Source organism: Aplysia californica, unplaced genomic scaffold (assembly GCF_000002075.1).
Source record: "Aplysia californica isolate F4 #8 unplaced genomic scaffold, AplCal3.0 scaffold00488, whole genome shotgun sequence".
Taxonomy (NCBI): domain Eukaryota; kingdom Metazoa; phylum Mollusca; class Gastropoda; order Aplysiida; family Aplysiidae; genus Aplysia; species Aplysia californica.
This window is the reverse complement of record NW_004797758.1, coordinates 431154-452089: the sequence shown is the minus strand read 5'-3', so window position 1 is coordinate 452089 and position 20936 is coordinate 431154. Positions and strand designations below refer to the sequence as shown.

The 20936-nt window shown below is 40.1% G+C and overlaps 1 protein-coding gene across 1 annotated transcript in view; it reads right to left on the bottom strand.

Moving 5' to 3' along the window:
• Nucleotides 1-17012: 17012 nt before the first annotated feature.
• Nucleotides 17013-20936, bottom strand: part of LOC106012762 — a gene marked incomplete in the record, with an annotated part of 152249 nt that continues 148325 nt past the window's right edge. The window contains 1 exon segment of the mRNA XM_035971713.1: nt 17013-19829. Coding sequence (XP_035827606.1) covers nt 18733-19829 — 1097 coding nt within the window.

The following is a 20936-nucleotide window of genomic DNA, read 5'->3' as shown; positions in this document are numbered from 1 at the left end:
GATGCGGGGACAACTTTACTTTATCTTTGGTAATTTATTTCTGGTTATGTATGTCAATGTCGATATATTACCGATGTCAGTGTCGCTGGAAATTTGTTGCTCATTAAATGTATCGGTGTAGGAAGTATTTTCTTACCAGGTATGGGTGTCAATGTCTTTGTCTGGGTATTACTGGTTATTAGAATCAATGTCAAAGGCAACCATTCTGTATCATGCATATATATATATGTCAGTCTCATAGATTAGAAGTATAATTCAGGGATGGATACAAGACATAGGTGGCACAAATCATGTGTCGGAAACAAAAAGTAGAAGCAATATCTAGTTAGTATACTTTGCCTGAAGGAGTAGTGGTACATTTATTGATAGTGCAGTAGAGTGTATCATGTAGAAAGCTGTTACTGTAATCACTGTCCTAGACAATTGAACATTTCTTTGTTAAAGGCCTTAGTAAATTTGACAGAACTTAAGTTATATGTGCCTGATCTTAACACAATAAAAGAGGAAAATTTCTAAATCTACATGTAAATTATTTAGTGTAGGCCCTTAATGTCATTCATAAGCATCAAATCCAGAGAGAGAGAGAGCGAGAGAGAGAGAGAGAGACATGGTAAGAAAGAGAGAGAAAGAGAGCTGAGAGACAAAGAAAGAGAATAGTGTGTGTGTGTGTGTGTGTGTGTGTGTGTGTGAGAGAGAGGGAGAGAGAGAGGGGGGGGGGTTCGATTGAAAAAAAAAGAGAGACAGGAAAGGAGGCTTGGCAGCCTGTGTGGCCCAGAGAAAGATCAGGGCGTATAACAGAGAACTGTGTTCACAGTCGAATAAAATGAGAGAAAATAGACAGAAATAACTGTTGAATATATAATATCAAATAGCAGAGTTTTACTTGTATGAAGAAAGACATAATGGAACATGACCTCGTAAAAAACCACCTCAGATAATATCTAGATACGAATTAGTGTAGAAATTTTACCTACCAGTGTAGTAGAACCTCGGTCAGTGAAGACACCGGACTCTTTGACTCGACTGAAGCTTGTAAACGACAGGAAAACGCAGCAAAACAACACTGGTGTAAACTGTAATTCAAAGCAACACTTGTGTAAACTTTCTATCAACTGTCACAGCGCAACTAGCCGTCAAACACCAAAATGTCAGAGAGAACAAGCAAAATGTCAGCATACAACAAGATGGCGTCTGTCAGAAATGGCGTGTCCGGCCCGCGTCGTTCAATTTTTACCCAGAATTCTCGAGTGCAAAGGATCTCGGTCTAGCGTGTTGCTGTTTTAGAAGCATGACAGACAGTCTTGCTCAATGGCTCTGTTCTTGCTTATGTGTTTGTTAACTTTTTGTTACAGCCACCGTTAACTTTTGTCGCCTTTAAGTGACAAAAATTCTCCGACAGACAAGTCCTTTGTATTTCCAAGCATGGCATAAAATAATTCCAAAATTACCAAATGACCCACGTGTGGGTTAGATCTATGTCGCCCAGTTTGGCAAGCACTGGTGAAAGTGTCATTCACATCTACAAAATACTCATTAAGAACTGACAGTTTGTTAGTTGATTGATGCGTATTTATTTATTGATAATACGTCGTTGTTTTGTTTTATGTTTTGGTTACTGATGCTTTGTTGTTGTTGTTATTGTTAGTTTTCAGAGGGGGCTGAGGGTATTTATTTATATTTGTGTGTAGGTGAGTTCTGATCACGCACTTGAATGTCATTTTAATATTTCTTCTATGTGTGACTTTTATTTCTAAATGTCCTTTCGGCCCCTTGTGACTGTCTGTAGTTCTGAGCCGCCACAGATAAGGGAGAGGGTGGTGACACACAGATGCACACATACACACACACACACACACACACACACACACATAGATAGATAGATAGTAGATAGATAGAATCGGGAGTAAAGAAAGAAGTAAGATGGGGGAGGTGACCTTGGCCATGAAAATACGCACGTGAACTGAAATCGTCTTTTACACTCATATCTGACCCATCCACCTTAATGCACTCAATAGACACTCGACAGAGCATCTATGAAATGGAATATATAAACGACTTCTGTCAGTACGGTGATAGCCATAACCTCAAATACTATAATCCCCGCCTCCTCTGCTCCCCCCGTAAAGTTAGATTAAAACAAATTAAAATTATAATGTATGAATTAAATTAAAACTTTAAAGAAATAATAACCAGATGAATAAACAAAACTCCAACCTAAAAAAAATATATATAAAAAACTCGGAGGATACGCTTTTCCTCACCATATCCCCTCCTCTCAGTCTCAGAACACATTGCCAACTTCTCTACGAAAAGAGAGAAAGGCAGTGAGACAGACAGACACCCAGAGAGAGAGAGAGAGAGAGAGAGAGAGAGAGAGAGAGAGAGAGAGAGAGAAAAAAGATAAGGAAGGAGTGAAGGAGATAGAGTGGGAGGGGAGAGCGGAAGGGGAGAGAAATCATCGTTATTACAACAGTAGAGTGATCGTGTTTTTTTGTAGTAGGCCTATTATTGTTTTAGTCTTGGTGGACATGAGCTATAGAAGTAATATTGACTTGATCTATTATAATTTTTAGCACCCTTCCCATTTTCCCTCCGTCTTAAAACTTCCTTTAAAATAGTACCGTATACACACACACACACACACACACACACACACACACACACACACACACACACACACACACACACACACACACACACACACACCCATCCTTTTTATTTCACTGCACTCAATAGACACACGTAGAATTCGTGAAATCGAATTCGAAGATAAGTGTGATTGTATGGTGATAGTCACAAAATCGATTAGGCTACTCCTTCAGCAAGTTGAGAGCCAAACGAGAATCGTTGCCCAGCGCCAAAGAAAAGTCATAATTCATGTTAGCTTTTCATATAATTTTTTTTCAAAGTTGTAACATTGTAATAATATTGAAAGGTAGTTCTTCCCGTGACGAAGGGTGTTTTTCTGCCTCGCTAGCTGCAAGCCAAAATTAGCGTACTTACAACGCAGACCCACTTTATAGCAGTGCAGTCGAAAAGAAAACATAATTATTAATATAATAATAATAATATATTTATAACATTTATATAGCGCATTTCCTAAAAAGTAGCTCAATGCTTTTACATTGGAATACCCATTTTTCAAAAACCTTTCTTACTAGGCCTACTTCCTTTCTTCTAATGCAATATGTATTATATTAATGCACACACACACACACTCACACACACACACACACACACACATACACACACACACACACAAACACACACACACACACATATATATTCACACAAATACACACACGCACAAACTATTTTCATCCAGACATAGGAACAGAACATCTATAATATGTATTATGAAAAATAACGTTAAAAGCTTATGAAGGATAGGCCTGTAGGAACAGAAAATGTTTAAGATGTCTTTTGAAGCTATCAAGTGCTTTTATTTGTCTTAGTTTCATGGGTAATATGTTTCACATAAATGAACCAAGATATGAGAAAGATTTCTCACCATATTATGATTTGTATAATTTTACTGGTGTCACAAGTAGGGTGTTATCGTTTGATGATCTTAGATTTCTCCCTGGTTTATAAATATATACTGATAAGTTCTTGTAGATAAAAAGGAGCAGTTTTATTTACACATTTGAAACACATGACGCAGATTTTAAATATAATTCTTTCTTTTACAGGGAACCAATACAGTTCTTTTAATAATGGAGTGACATGGTCTCGTTTTTTAAAATCTAAGTTATTATCAGTCTAGCGGCATTGTTTTGAATTACTTGTAAACGATTCAAATATTTTTTGTTCAGACCTGCTAGGAGTGAGTTACAATAGTCTAATCTAGATATAGGATAAGAGATGTTACCAGTGTTTTTTTTGGTCTCTTCTTTTAAGTACTTCCGAACTAGGCCTATCCTTCTCAGTTGAAAATAAAGGGATTTGGACAGAGATCCTACAAACGAACCCAATGATAAGTGGTGGTCAGTATATACACCGAGATTCTTGACAACTTCTTAACTAGATGTCATATGCCCATATAAATCAAAGTTGACACTTTCCAGATCTTTATTTAATCGTGGATTTTTTATAAGAATGATGTCTGTCTTTTCTTCGTTTAGTTTTAATTTGTTTACTGTCATCCACTTTTTAATTTCATAAAACATTGTTTAGTGATAGAAATCATGTTTGGCAGATCTTGAATGGTGTCATTAACATACATTTGGGAATCATCGGCATAAAAATGATAATTCAATCCTTGATTTTGTAAAATGCTTGCTAAGGGCTGTGTATATGGTGTAAAGAGCACTGGTCCAAGAACGGACCCCTGTGGAACTCCATAATCGAGCCTGGCCTGCTTTGAAAAACTATTTTAAATTTGCACTGACTGAACTCTTTCTAGTAAATATGACTTACTTAAACCATGAAAGGAAAGCACAGTACCCGATAATCCAAATGAGCGCTCAAGTCTTGTGAGTAGAATACATGTAGCATGGTCAATTGTGTCAAAAGCTACGGAGAGATCCAAAAGAGTTAAAAGACAGATGTTTTTTCTATCAACGGAATCCAATAAATCAGACGTTACTTTTAAAAGCACAGTTTCGGTACTATGATGAGTTTTATAGACAGATTGGTAAATTTCCTCAAGACCATTTTTTTTCTCATGTGAGCCAAAACTCGACTTAAAACAGTCTTCTCTAGAATTTTTTAGACGAATTGCAAATTCGAAACTGGTCGATATTTTTTTAATTCATTTTTATCAAGCCCGGGTTTTTTCAATATAAAGGTTTTACAATAGCTTGTTTGAAAGTATTAAATACTGTGCCTGTGTAATGTGAGGTAGGACAACATATCAATACAGGTTATGAGTACATGAGCAGGCATTGGGTCAAGGTCACATGTTTTTATGGTTGACCCATCAATACAATTTAAAATATCACTATTTGTAACTGGACTAAAAGAATCTAATATCTCTCCAGTAAATTCTGAAAATTCGAAATTTCCATTTGTCGCATGGTCCAAAGCATTTGTGTGCGTGTGCTTGTGTGAACGTATTGATTGCCGATTATAACAACAGGCTTTCATTTCGCGTATCCTTATTAATTTCAAGTCTGGCTCAAGGGAAAAATGAATATTCAAGCTGTTGTTCAGTTGAAATTTGTCTCTAATTAACTTGACTAAAATAAACAGGAAACTGCTTGGAATTATTTAAATTGTTTGGTCGAATGAAAACTATTTTGATAACCTGTTTAGACAACAAATGCAAAGCATCTTTCTTTTAAAACTATTTAGACAATGTTAATCATAGCCAACATATTCAGTGCCAATATCTGAAATAAATAGGCGAATTTTGTCAAAAGGTATTTCACAGAAGACGTTTTAATTTTAAGACGAACGGCATAAGGTACAGTAGTAATATTATACGCAATTGCTTGCTCGCTTAGCTTATATAATGTAAAACAGCATCTCCGCAGAAAGACCGAGATACTAGATTAAAAATAGACTCGAACTCAGGCCTCCTTCGTGCAAAAGCTAAGCGCCAAACCGCTACACCACCGACTCCGGTATGGTGTAATCGTTAGGTTCTTACAAGACGAATTGCCCCTTATCCTTTGTAAGTGCATGAAATGCAATTTAAAAAACCCCAAGAAATTATAGATTAAAGATAACATTAAAACAGAAACATACTATTCCCCAGAAGAAGAAAAAAAATCCAACTCCAGCCCCCCCCCCTCCCCCCCCAGAAAAATCCAACAAAGAAACGATGAATTGGCTGAAAAAGTTAACCTTGTAATAGTTATTTCCCAAAACAGAAGTGCTGCTATTATCATAAGTAACTACTCCAATCATTCTTTTATGGCAACCGATTGTAAAACATCTACGTAGAATCTTGTGAATAAGAGTGAATGAATTTCTCACAAATATTGTAGTTAGTGTTGGAAAGAGCTGGGATGAAAGATAAAACTAAAAATAGGAGAACATAGAGAGGGACAACAATGTTAACGTTAAATGGAGGGAGTTTACGGAAAGCGGCATGATTCGTTCATAGTTCACTCCACCCTTTCTCCTAGTTTGACAGTATCAATACATTGTAGGCCTACTGTGAAAGTGAAAGAAGTAAACAAAATCATTACCTACCAACTCTTCCCTCGTACCGTAATGTCCACAAGGCATAGAAGCAGTTGTCACCACGCTTGTCTTTCCCTGGCCACTTCTAGTTCTAGCTTTTCCTGGATGACTGCCTCATTCCTGATACTGCTTGTTGGTCTGTCTCTGTTCTTTGTTTCATTTGGTTTCAAGAATATTTCTGATAGGACAATCTTCTTTCTGGTATTCTCAAAACACATCCAAAATTTGTACATCTTCCACTTCCAGACAAACGGAGACATTGGCGCCTTCAGCCAATAGTAAGGGAACTAATTCATGTATTACTACTATTATCACTATACTATTAGTTTTAGATTGCTGGTTATTCCTCTTTGACCCTGATTGCAACAACTTTATAACGATATGTAGAGTTATCACACTGTTGAAGGTGGATATGTGGATATTGCATACGTATGTGTGCCTGCAATGAAGTATACTGCGAAAGGCGATTGCAGAACAGGGTTTATTGTGCAAAGTAACCACTCATCATTTCCCCCCACCCTTGTCTATTTTTTCAATCCTATCGCCAGACACAACCCAAATCCAACCCCTGGTCCCTCTACTCCGGGTCCCCCCTTTTCTCCCAAACTAGCCTCTGTGGGTAACAATCAAGCGCTTTGCCGTTGCATGCTGAAAATATGAGTTCAGTTTCCACGTGGGAGTAACTTTTATCGAGTACGTGTATCTCGGTCTTTCTGTTAGGACGCTGTATCTATTATTATTATCAGCCTGAGTTGGTCCTGGCAGACATGCACACACGCATACCTGTACACACACTCTCTCACACACATCTGTACACATATACACACCAATATTATGCCTTCGCTCTCAAACATACCACCAGTCACAAACGTAATATACATTATGAACAATAGTCTGACTGTTACCAATCGTGGACTACCTGATATTGTTGGTTAGAATTTTGTTTTAATTTTTGTAAGGTTCCCCTTTTGTGTTACTTTTAACAGCCTTGAAAATGTTGTTTCAACAAATTTAAGTAAAACTGGTTCAAAAGGTGAACTTCAGAATATGCCTGAATATGGCCGCGCCTGAAATAAGTTAGCTAATATAAGCGAAAAGCCTTGAAAACACACAGAACAATTCACGTTCAAGAACGCCCAGTTAGGGGATGAGGCGCGCGCGTATGTGTGTGTGTGTGTGTGTGTGTGGGGGGGTTATACCAAGGTCATCAGTTTACTTTGGAAGGGGGGAGGGGGTAACCATGGTGATCAGCTCCCTAATTCGGCATTGCAACCGAGCTATATTATATTGTGCGATCAAATGTTTCCAAGCATTCGACCAGAATGGCTACGACGTTGGTACATTATGCACCAAAGCATCTGCAAGATGGGGGTTGAGAGGAAGATCTTGAGGGTTCAGGACTAGATCTACATGTATTTGTCACATGAATTGCAATTTGTTATAAAATACACGTATGTTTTTAAAGAGATTCTGTACATGTATTAGAAAAGCCCACCCATAGCTGCAGTGTAGCGTAAGGCACTTCGCCATCGCAAGCTGAAGGCTTGAGTTTGATACCGGTGTGGGGAGAAACATCCAGTGGCTCCGTCTCTCTGCTGGGACGATGTCCGCCTCCTAAACGATCTTCTTTTTTTAATTGACAAAGGGTTTAAAATCACCCATAGTATTTGATATGTTTCACAGGGACGTTTGACACCAATTGAAATTAAGAAAATGGGAGATTATTGCAGTAGGCCTACCTTGACTCTGAAAATTTAAACTGAAAAAAAAAAAGTTTTGCTTTTGAAAGAAAAGTGAGGCTCAATTGTAATTGTTAAGAAAATTGAGGCTCAATTGGATCACGCAACCAACCGAACTTCACGAACATCCTATGATGGCCTCCAGACTTGAACCCTGGTCATCATCATCATTGGCATCATCAAGTGGCGTGGTGTCGGTAGTCTAGTGGCTAGGCTACCGGACTCGTAATCGTAATCGTTAGGCTGCGGGTTCGGGGGTTCGAGCCGCGGTCCCGACGTTGTGTCCTTGGGATAGGCACTTTACACGGAGGTGGGAATGGGTCCACAGCTATAGACAGCGGAAGATCTTGTCAGTTTGTTAGTATTGTAGTGCATGCAATCCGCAGCTCGCACCGTATACTTCACGGAAGGTCGAAAATGTTTCTGAGTGTTCTAGGGTCTGCTGGGGTGATAATGATTGTAAAGCGCATAGGGCATGCTGTAGAGCGTGGATATGCACTTTATGAAATGCAATTATTACATGTAATAATAAGTCATTATTATTATTATTATTATTATTATTATTATTATTATTATCAAAGCCCAGTAAGTTATCAAACAAATGATCTCAGGGACTGCCCCCTAAAGTAGCTGAGTAAGGAACTTCAATGTAGACCCAGAGCCAGTGCACCTAAAATTTCTTGATTCCATTACTTGGAGGTGTGGTGGAAAGGGGTGTTTCTGCTTCTTTGTTTAGTGTGTCATTCCTTTTAAAAAGTAACATACCATCTTTATAAAGGCTCAAGCACTGTAGATTCGGTTTTCAGTTTCTCCCTCGACCTTCCATTTCGACCATCTGATACGAAAAGGTTTTTAAAACGAAACCCGAAACGAGACAAAACAGGGAGTACTCCGCGAGCCCAAAGAAATCTAGAGCACTTTTTACGCTTCCTCGGTCTTACGTCAGCCGAAAACGACATCAAGCGGCAAAAGTGCCGAAAGCCGATCCGAAAACCGAATCCACTGTATTTAAAACCCAAGCCATAAAAACGTCGCTACCTTAGTATAGTATATCCTAGTGTTTCGGACAGTTTTGGCCGATCTGAGTTACTAAGAAACCAAAATATGTTCTATCTGCTCTATCAAAATCATAAGATTATTCGGATACGTTATCAAGATATTCAAAGAATTCGATTTTAAAAAGCTTGTCATGAAGTGAAACTAAAAATATTTTTAACGTCAGGTTTCTCAAAACCAGGTTCCCAGCAAATACAACTTTGTAATTCAAGGGTAGCGATGTGTAAGCGGTTTATTGTGGTGCTGACATGTCTTCAAATAGGGTCTATAAAAATATTTCAAAGTCTAATGCCATACTGAACACAGCGAAACTTGTTTTGCAAATTGAACACTTTATGCTCAAACTGAACATTGGCCAGAGAAGAAATATTCCAGTGGCCAAGAGACACGATTCGGGTCCCGTGATCGTCTGTTGTTTTTTAATGTTGGTGTTTTTACGCCCCTATCGACACAGTTTATATATCATTTACGAGGCGGGTTTCCAACACTGCCTGTCAAGGCAAACCCGGGCTGAGAGGGATACAACGTCCCAGCAGAAAGACAGATGTATTCGATAAGAATTCGTCCAAATCTCGGGAACAGGACTCAGGTCACTTGCGTGCGACAGCAAAGCGCCTTACCGCTACACCACAGACGCCCGTCCAATAGACGCAATTCAGATCCTTTGATAGTTTTTGTAATTCTAATTTAGAAGGTAGACTTCTGGCCCTGATGTATATAAATAACATTGATTATAATTGCAATTCACTGTTCGCTGACCTACCCGAAGAAAAAATTGCAAGGCTCCAACGCATTCAAAACAATGCTGCCAGGCTAGTATTAAAGCAATCAAAACGCCATCATGTGACTCCCCTACTTAAAGAGCTCCATTGGCTTCCACTGAAAGTGAGAATTGAATAAGTTAGCCCTACTATGCTTCAAAGGTCAAACTAACCAGTCCCCCACATACATTCAAGAACTCATTGTACCATACACACCATCACGTGAACTAAGAATAAGATCCAGTGGCTCTAGACTAATTTCAACACCTCGTGTGTCACTGAAGAAATATGGTGAGAGTGGGCCAACAGTTTGGAACACTCTCCCTCATGATTTGAAAAGCGAAATAAAACTTGATACCTTCTAAAGGGGATTCAAAGCACATCTATTTAAGAAATATTTTAATTAATGGACAGTACCTTTGCCTCTTTGTATGAGCATTTTTTATTGTCTGAAAGAATGTTGCTGTCAAAAAGTGCGCACACGATGAATTTTTATGGTGTTACTAACACTGTTAGTATGAATGCGTTTTTAATCTCCTATGTGCGCTTTGGGCCCATGTTGTGAGGAAAGGCGGGATACAATAAATGCTCTCATTATTATTAACATCCCAGCAGAAAAAACTGAGATACTCAATAAAGGTTTTCTCCCCACTCCGGAATCGAACTCTGGTCTCCTGCGTGCAAAAGTGAAGCGCCAAACTGCTACACCACAGACACTGGTATCTGGCACTTGATGATGATGATGCTTTGTGAATGATTGTAAATGTTTTTAGTTTTAATTTTAGTAGAGGTTTTACGGCGCTCGCAACTGCATAAGGTAATATGAGCGCCAAGGGGTGGATGTCAACAGAGAAGTCCTTACACAGGGAATCAGACTTACTCTGCTCACTTCTGTAGCTTCAACAGCACAAAGTCTGCTTCAACAATCAACGTACCCCGGAAATAGCGGGTCACAAGAGTGTGACAAACATACAAAAGAAGTAGAGGAAAGATGACGATAGTAAACATTAGGAAATAAAAAGCAGCAGTTTACTGTTGCAGTTCAGGCACAGTTATGAGCATGACATTGATGAATCAGCCCATTTACTATTACAATTCTACTGTTCATAAGAACTCGAGATGTTAATGTCGTCCCCCCCCCCCCCCCCCCCCCCCGCGCTTTGGGAATGGACTAAAGACATTCAGCCAGTAACACCACCCCGGGATGGTGTGTAAATGTTTATGTCATCATCGGTACGATTCAGGTCATGTCAGGGCTAGCCTGAGATGAGAGTGATACAATTGTCCAGCACGCAGATGGAGGTAGGCCTACTCAATAAACCAACTCCCTCATTCGGGAATCAAACTCATGTCCTCAGTGTGCAAATCTAAGTTATAGTTTTTTGTTTTGTAAGTTTCTGTAAGAGTATTACAGCACTCGCAAAACAGATAGATCTAGGCCATACGTGCCGAAGATTAGAGATGTAGCTAGAGAGTAATATAAAAAGAGAAAAAGGAAGAGAGATATCTAAGGCCGATAGATGGTGGATAGGTAAAGAGGAGGAAACAACCTCAGAAAACCCGACAAAACCACCCATAACACAGATTGAAATAAAAACAAAAAACAAACCAACAATAAGAAAGACATATACAGTGGAATCCTGTTATAACGAGAGGGAGGAGACCGGTGCGAAATGTCCGTTATAGCAGGATTCTCGTTACAAGGGATCCAGTAATAAATTCAAGGGAAATAGTAAAGTAGGCCTAATCTATGATGAGTTTGGTGTTCTGTTTATTCCTTTTTGTTTTTCCCCTGATGATGATCTGTTCAACATGATCTCTAGGTCTTACTTGATCAAAAATCGAATTAGGTTTCTTTCTCTAACTCTAACAATGTTGACAGCTCGGCGTTGGCGATCAGAAAGAAGGGGCTTTGGCTCAAGGCTAACTCGCCCGCTGTGAGTTTACTAAAATCCTTGGTTGTCCACCACCCCATCACACCCTGTGGTGCGTTGCGTCTGCTTGCGCACGTCACACATTCACTCCATCTATCACAGCATTGTGATCTCTCCATCCCGCACCAGAGAAGTGAGAGGCTCGGTATGCCTAGATAATCTAGACTGGGCTGGCCTATCACGCGATGCGTTCTGCTTGTCTGCGCATGCCACACTCTCCTCTCTCATTCGCTCCGGCCTTCATTGTTGGTTCGCGTGGGCTATCCCATTCTTTGTTTTGCTAGATCACCAACAACTTTCTCAACTGGCACGGTTTTATAATAAGCGTAATTGGTCTGTACACTGTGCACAGCAGCAGCAATATTCCGTTAAAACCAACTCACGTGACAATCTGATGGCGCAATAGCAGTATTTTATCTACAAAGATAAAGAAGTAGATAAAACGGGGTTTTAGAATAGTGTCTTTATAACAGACTTCTCGTTGTTTCAGGACTTGTTATGAGTGGACTCCACTGTATATTGAAATAAAACCAGAAAACAAACAAACAATAAGAAAAACAGACTGAAATAAAACCAGAAAACAAAGAAATAACAGGAAGACGAACTGCGTTGATATTGTCACAGTTTATTTGTGAGTGTGGCGCGTCCCACATGAGCAGTGCATGGCACATTCAACACAAGAGCCACGCATGAACACAGCTTAGCCTAGCCACGGGAAGGCTGGAGGGAAGAAGGGTTGGAGGTGTGGGAGAAAGGGGTGCTGGTTAAGAAAGGGTTAGCGTTAAAGAGGAATCGGTGTAAGTTGTGAGTTGAGAAGGGGACGGAAGGAGGGGTTGGGCTGAGAAGAGAGAGAGGGGGGGGGGTGCTGGTCCGAGAAATAGTTGGCGTTAAAAAGAGATAGAAGGTGAGAGCTGCTGGTTTGGGAAAGGAAAAGGGTTTATTTGTTGATATTGTTTTGTTGTTGCCTTTTTGGGGGGGGGGGGGGGCAGGAAGGGAGGGGGGGGAATACATAGGTCAGAGGGGAAGACAACATAGTAAGCAGAACCACCGAGTAGATATCGAGTCATTACAGAAAGCAAATTCAACATCTTGCATTCATTACATTATACCCAAAGTCTGTGAGACACCAATGTATCACGAAGTGGTGGAATCAGTCACTTGTCAATATCGGGACATACTGAGTATTGAGTTATTGGTATCATCTCAAAGCCTGTTCATTCTTCTTGCTTTCGATGAAAAAATACCCATCCATCTTGAATCTCCCATCCATCTTGAATCTAAGTTGAGACATTTTCGATTGGAGGACGCCGGGCTCGCCTGGTATCAGATGTAAAGTGACCGAAAAATAGCCATATAAGTAAGGCGACTTCCAAAGCTGTGGTGTATTTGGAAACTGCAAATCTAGATTTATTGCCACTTTGATCTAAGTTTTTCAGTAACATTCACGCTCAAATGTGTTTTTAAAGGGAAATGATAGGTGGCGAGCCAAAAACAAAATGTTTGATGAAAATACCGGTTCTTTCGATTCCATTCTTTTAGCGAGCACCTGATTCCACCACTATGCCACACATATGGAGGTATGCTATTTATACACTGGATCTGTAATAGCCTACTACAAAGTGCACCGGCCATAAAATAGGCCTACTCAGACCCACAAACAGACTCGTGTGAGATTGAGGTACATCAAAATGTTCAAAATCTACCTGAGAGAAAGACCAGACAAAAAAGATCCTAAAGGTGCATCTCTACAGAATACTGACTTACCCTATCCAGTGAAAGTTCGTAATATCAAAGGTATCAAACACACCCTTCGGTTGTTTCATCAAAACAGCAGTACACAAAACACTATTTCAGTCATTTCTCCTTTCTCTATACCGCACTCACAGACATTAGCAAAGACACGTATCTAAATCTTTCTTTATTTCAAAAGGGGCCTGAGCATGAGAGAAATGATGTTCAAAAGTCTTTTTTCTATCCCACAGAGAACATAGCTTGAAGGGGGCACCCCATAAGCTCAGTAGTTGTTTTCATGCTAGGCTATGTTGCAGATGAGCCAGGTTCGATTCCATAATGGGGCATTCAGAAGATTGGCTGGTTGGCAATCTATCATGGCTCTCCTCCGACTTGGATCAGTCCTATCGAAGAAAAACGTTAAATTTGGAGGTCCAGCTTGTTCCAAAACTTGGTAGTGTTGAAGGGGGCTTTAAATCCATATATATAATAAAATCGTCCATTATATTAATATTACGAACGCTTGATGTTTTACATCGGGATATACTCTTGAAAGAATAGGCAATAGTCTCATCGAGACATGGAAGCTGGACGATGTTATTAGGGCGTCACAGATTTATCGAAGATCCTACTTCTTAAAGGATCTCACTTTGATCAAAGGAGTACAGAACCCACACAATCAGTTCTATCAACTATATGAGTGAACGACTAAAGCTTACAATTTTCTGTCAGTATACTCTCTTGATGTTGAAGGGTAGGAGGCTGGCGTGTGTTTTAATGAGGTTTGCTCCTTATTTCTTATATAAAAATAAAACAACTATCTTCCTTCTCTCCTTTTTCATTTTTGTTGTTGTTTGTTTGTTACTCTTGTAACATCTAAACTCTTCGGCACGTATATGGCCTAATTGTATTGCAAGAGCCGTAAAACACTTATTTAAAAGAAGTTGAAGGAATCAGGCAGCAGTCTCCAATAAGGGGCTGTGGGAGCAGGACGTTGTTAACAGGGAGTTATTTATACATACATTATTCATCATCATGAACATTCAAGCCGGGGACAGCTACTGACTAGCACACAGTGTCGCAGGCCCTTCTTCTTGTGGGGAAAAGTCACCACCATGAATCATAAGGGCATTGTCATTACACAAGGAAAATATTGCCCAGTGTTCACATATCATACAGTAAAGGTTATAAAGTAGATTTCGTGTTTATAACTCAAGTTGTCAGCTATGTGAAGCAACATTAGAACTACTACGCTCTCATATACCAAACAAAAACAAAAAACAAAACAAACAAAAAACATGACATCACCTGTCATTGCTTTACATCCTTGAAGGACAAAGGTTCTAAAATGACAATATCATCTGTAAATAAACAGAACTAACTTTGAACGAGAATGGAACTCACTCACTTTGTCCAAGGTTTGTGCTATTTTAAGATACCTTCCTTCGCTCAGTCAAAAACGTGCGAGAAGTGTTAAAAACACCCCAATCTCAAGGAACCAGTTGTTTATTTATGGACAATTACAGTACAACGTTTTCCACTATATTTCCTTAAAAAAACATGTGCTTCAAGGATCTTATACTTTCCATGGACGAAATAAAAAGTATTCTTCACCACCCGTGATCGTAGGTGGGCCCTCATACATGATAACTAAATAAATCACAAGTTCTCTAGATACATTTCAGCTTACTGGCACAAAATTGCTGGACATAATTATGTGTTCCTCTTTTTAAAAAAGCACCATACACATTCATGATCTGTTGTTAAAAATAGCAGACTGCCCACTCATGTCATTATATTGCACTTGTGGTGTTCACAAAATGTAGAGATAACTGAAGAGGGTGGCATATGAACTGTATGAGCCTATACACCATGGCACCTGACCGAGTAGATTGCTTAGATCGTCTTGTGTGAGAATGTTTGATGTAGAACAGTTTGCTGCAGCTTTACAAGGGTGACCGAAAAACAACCAGTCACCAGGAAGGCTTGGTATGGCTGTCTGTGAAATTAATTACAAAAATGACATTTCTCAAACCGGAAAACTTTGAACCCCACACATAGTCTTTAGGAATGATCTTCAGTAAATGGTTGAACTTTACCGTAGGCAGCTTGTCAGTGCAAAATCCGTTGCTAATCTAGCATCTCATAGAATAGTGAAACAGTTTCATTCTGCTCTGGCAAGAGGCAAACGTGGAGCATTTGAACTTGATTAAGACACAGTGATCATAATGTTGTGCCATTAACTAGGCAATAGACTATGAATCACGTGGAATTCTTTACAATGGCCAAACAGCATTTTCATCTTGCCGGTATTTAAAAAGTTTTCTAGTTGTTTTTTTTTGTTTTTTTTGTTTATAAAAGCCCAGTCCCAATTAATGTAGCATGCACATAGATAAACACTGAAGTATTTTCATTTGCTTTACTGTGCAAAGACTTACTCCACCAAAAAGTGAATGTCTTTAGTTGAGAAAGAAAAAAAATGTCCTAAAAACGAAGGAAAAGAATGACCCAATTCTGATTCTTTCGAATTGAGGAAGTCTATAACTCAGTCACAAAGTAAAAACCCTTTTAAAAGGATAAACTTGTCTCCCTAATCCATATCTCCGCTATACAATAAAGTTTCCCACAGTGACTAAATCTAACACATTTATCATTGTATAATACGAGTAAACATTAGTACACAAAAAGCACACATATCAGTGGAGAGCCAGCAGGGCCTTACAGAAAGTTCTGAACACAGAATGCAACCAGGTGTTTGTTGGTGAGCACTAGCTACAAGTCAACATTTTTTCAGTTCCGAGAAATTATTCCTCGTTGCTGTGTCTCTGGTTACAACAAACGATGTGTGGACAAACAACTTCACCTTTCTTCAACATGTCTACACAAGTAACTTCGAAAGCGGCAGGCAATGAACAGACAAAAAATGAATTACAGTTGAACCTGCTCTGACGGACACGTGTCCAAGACAACCACCTGTACAAACGGCCACTTCCTGTCCCCCCTTGCGTTTTTCAAACACTATAATGACACTGTGTAAGATGTCCACCTGTCTAAACCAATCACTTTTCTTCACGACAACGGGTGGCCATCTTAGACAATTTCGACTGTATATCTATAATACGACCAGTTCAGTGTTTTTTTAAGGGTGAAGACTAGACTTCCAGGCACTGATGTCGAATTCAAATCTTCAAATATATAAAGCATATTAACTTCATGTCCCTTCTTTGCATGCCAGCTTAAGATCAAACTGACAACTTTGCACAGCTGGAAGAATGTAAACAGGTTCTGTGCCCACTATCAGCTGATTATCTTTATCACAAGGGAATGAAATTATAATAGCATACAGTAACATCGCATGGGACAGGTGTTAATTCGTCAACACGTTTCGTGTTTACCTTTACAAAAGGGGAAAAATCACAGTCCAACAGAACATTACAGCCACAAATAATAAATATGATGCCAATAACACAGCAAACAATGTTTTAAACGCCTAAAATAAAAAAAACAAACACCACCAGAATGAAATCAAATATCAAGTCTAGAGATTGAAGACCCGACTGCGCTAAGGCTTTAGGTTGAAATACTGAAAAAATTAATAGTTGTGCGCCCACTAATTTTTGCAGAGTTTTCTGCAACGTCAATGATGATTGAGCAGCTATAGAAGGGGGGGGGGCAGTGGACGATAAGGATCAAGGTCTGCTCCAGGATGTAAAATTGATCATGAAGATGTGAACATTACCAAATTTGTGAAAGCACAAGCAACTGACCAAAAGAACAACCCTCTGGGAAGAAGCATGAAGATCTCAGTGAGAAATCAGCGGTAGAACGGAAGAATATTAGTCCAACAAGAGCGATGTGACGTCGCAGTCATAGCAGAATAGCCTAAGTCATTTTTTCTTGTTTTGAGAATACGTTTTTAAAACACCCAATGAACACCTAAATCAACGCCATTTTAGAGCAAAGTGAAAATTTAAAAAATGTTACAATGGTTGGATTTAGAGAACATGAAAGAAATCCATGCTCCATTGATGACTCGAAGCAAGTAATAGACGTTTTAGCCAAATCAAGAACTACAAATCCAGAAAAAAATGACTTAGGAAAGTATGTTATGATCGTGACAATGCGGGAAAACATGCGGGTTGAAAGATGACTGAAAGATCAGCTCAAACAGGTCAAGACATGAGGTGTGTCTCCCAAGGAGAACCTGTTTGCCAGCAGGGAAGAACAATTCGGTGAGGAATCGGATACATGAATGGAGGCTTACAATATCGGGTGAGCTGAAGCCGGGAAATATGAAACAGCAAAATGACTCGACCTACGAGAAAGAACAGGCCACAAAAGGACTCCCGTACAAATCTAGGTCATCAATTCAAGTCAGCACCATGTCTTCTAGCTCTCGATCAGAGTATGAAAAAAGTTAGGCAATGTGGAGGTACAGGGCGGACATTCCCAATTCTATTCGTTCAAGAATGACACCTTTTAAATTACATAGCTGATCACGTGAGGCCAGTCAGGTCAGATGGCCTAAAAAAACTTACAAACGGTGCATTGTCATCATTGTGAAATAACTGTCGAATCTTTTGTCAACTTTCTGGTGTTTGATGTAGCAGATTATATAAACATGTTTGAAAACAGTTGATCAGCTGACCTCTGACAATTAGGAAAGCATCTAAAAGTATGAGGAGGTGATGTAGCCACGAAAGTTGACTGCTTGGTACCAGATATATATATATATATATATATATATATATATATATATATATATATATATATATATATATATATATATATATATATATCCTAGAACAGAGATTACTGTCACATGAAAAAGACTATTTCAGCAAGCTACCAACACAGACACCAACATTGCATCATTAACAAGCAGGTAGACAGTAGCTAATATCTTGTTCTCAAAGGAACAATTTCTCCCTAGAAAAAATTCGTTCTACTATTCTTTTCGATAGATTAGTCAAAAAGGTTTCGAAAAGTTAGTCCAGTTTGCCATTGACTACCTCAGGCTGTTTACATCCACCAAGGTACGTATTGGGGCACCTTAATTTTTTTCTCCAGCTGCTTGCCAGCATAAAACATCTCGCAGAGGCTTTCAAGTCCCACAAATAAAATGGCACTTGGTTGTTTTCTTGACTTCAGACTGCAGCAATACCCCTGCAGTTTGAAAACCTCTTGTTCACCATCGCCCGAGGACTGAGGAGAAAGTGTTTCCCTCCCACAAAAGTCCACATTGCCCTCTGGGGCAACAAGGATGATAACGCCATCCATGGCAAGACAGGTCGACTTGTTTGCTGGAAACATCCACACCAGCCAGCTCCTGTTGGAGATAACTGCGTGTGGGGAAACTTGGGGATGGGGGAAAACTCTTCACAAATAGTCCGGCTGGAAGCGCAAGTAGTTGATGAGACGGCGCGGCAAGGGCAATTTCTTGATGGTCTCAGGAGGGAAACTCTGAAGGATGCGGATGCGGCAGCGGTTCTGTAAATTGCCTCTGATGGGCAGTTTGTAAATTTGAACGTGATCTATGGGCGTCTCCAGGTCGTTGAGGACAATGGCCATGCGGCTTCCACATTCAGAAAACACAGGCATGTAGTTGACTAGGCATGAGTGCTGACCACAGGCGTACCGATGGTACTGGACGCAATGCAAAGTGTGTGCTAAGTCACCGTCAAACACGTAGATGCTGACATCAATGGGCTGGAAGCGTCGCGCCTTCTTCTCCTTGCAGTGACATCCGCTTGTGATCATGACAGCGAAGATGAGATGTCCGTCCCGTGAGTACCGGATGTCCTTCAGGTTGGGGTTGAGGCTGGAGTTGAAGTCGTCGACCCGCGAGTTGGTGCTGACCACCTCCCACGAGGGCATGCGTACCAGGCTCAGGCTGTTGTCCTCATTTTCCACGAAGCTGGTCACGGCGATGCGAGACGAGCAGAAGCGTGGGTCAAACACGAACAGAGCGTGGTTGTAGTGCAGATTCACCTCTGTGAGTAGCTCTCGGGTGCTCAGCTTGTACAGCTGGAAGACAAATCCGTTCCCGCCGATACGCGTGGTCGGCAGTTTGATGAGACACTGACTTCCGTCCGGCGAGATCTCACCGCGGAGAGCTTCGTTCACGAACTCCACTCGCTGATTACCGAAGATCCCCAGAAATTTATTGGCCTTCAGGTCAATGATTCCAAACTGGGTCATGAGGTTACGCACCAGATGCAGAATGACGGTTTGTCCCTGCGCGCAAAGGACGCTGTTCACGTGGAAGTTCTGAATGGAGGACAGCTGGGCTGGAATGTGATTGTACTCAAAGTGCTCAGCCATTTTGGTAAACTTGCTCTTCCGTCGGAAGCTGAAGAACGGTTCAGACTTGTTGACATTAAGCAGCCCGTTACGATTGATGCAAAATGCAGGACTGCATTCCTTGAAGACACACCCACTGCACGTCATGGTTGTTTCAGTGAACGCAGCGGCGGCTGATGAGAAAAAAAAAAGAAAACTCTAAGAATAAAACAGCTAGAAATAAATAATTGTGTCGCATCGTGGGCTTGTCAACATATTGAAATCGAAAAAAAAACACCGACATTTTTCTGCCCATTTGGTAATTTGTATCCTTTTTAAAAAATGGAAATGGGGCGGTTGCAGGGGGAGGGGGGGCGTTAAACCTCTAAACAATTCATTTTTGAATGGATTTTTACCGGGAAACACTGATCATAGAGGGGAAAAATACATTTTCACGTTCCAAGAAGACTATAGATTTGGAAACAACCAAAGATTGACAGCCATTTCTCGTTAGTTTTACCACTGGTACCAGGCGACCCCCACCTTCAATCGCATATATATCAATTTCCGTTCAAGATAAATGGATACTTTTTCATCAAAAGCAGCTTAATTTTAAGGTTATACCAATAACTCCATATGCAAAAGCAAAATAAAACGCACCAAACAAACGAACATCTGACAAGCGCCTGATTCCACCGTGTCGTGACACAAGTATGTGACGTCAATGTAGAACGCAATATATATAGTCCTAAGACGTTTGAATGATTTTTCAGAGAGAGCAGACTGCGTAGAAATTGATATATATTTTGTTTGAGTAAAGGGACCGGAAACACATCGACTCTATGATGGCTATTCAGGGCACGGAAAAAGTCAGACATACGGACAGAAAAACAGAGGGAAAAAAAGGAGAAGTACCTATCAGGGTGCCTTCTAATCACTCGAATGTTGTAGTGAAAATGGTGACAGATCGGATACACATTAAAACAGAGGCAGACAAGTACATGTATGACTGGAGAGAGGTAGAAGGGACTTTCTAGGGTCAAAGGAACAGAAGAAGGCCGAAAGCTACATGACCGAGAAAGGTGGGAACTGATGCAGAGAGACTGGGTGAAACTTGGACACAACTGGAGACAAATGCACTGGGCAGACATCGTTCGAGAGGCATTGTTGATGGCCTATGCCTTTTAGGGAGTTGAAAGACGAAACTGATAGACGGAAAGAGAGCGAGAGAGAAGAGATAGATAGATAGAGACAGGGAGAGAGAGAGAGAGAGAGCGAGAGAGAGAGAGAGAGAAAGAGAG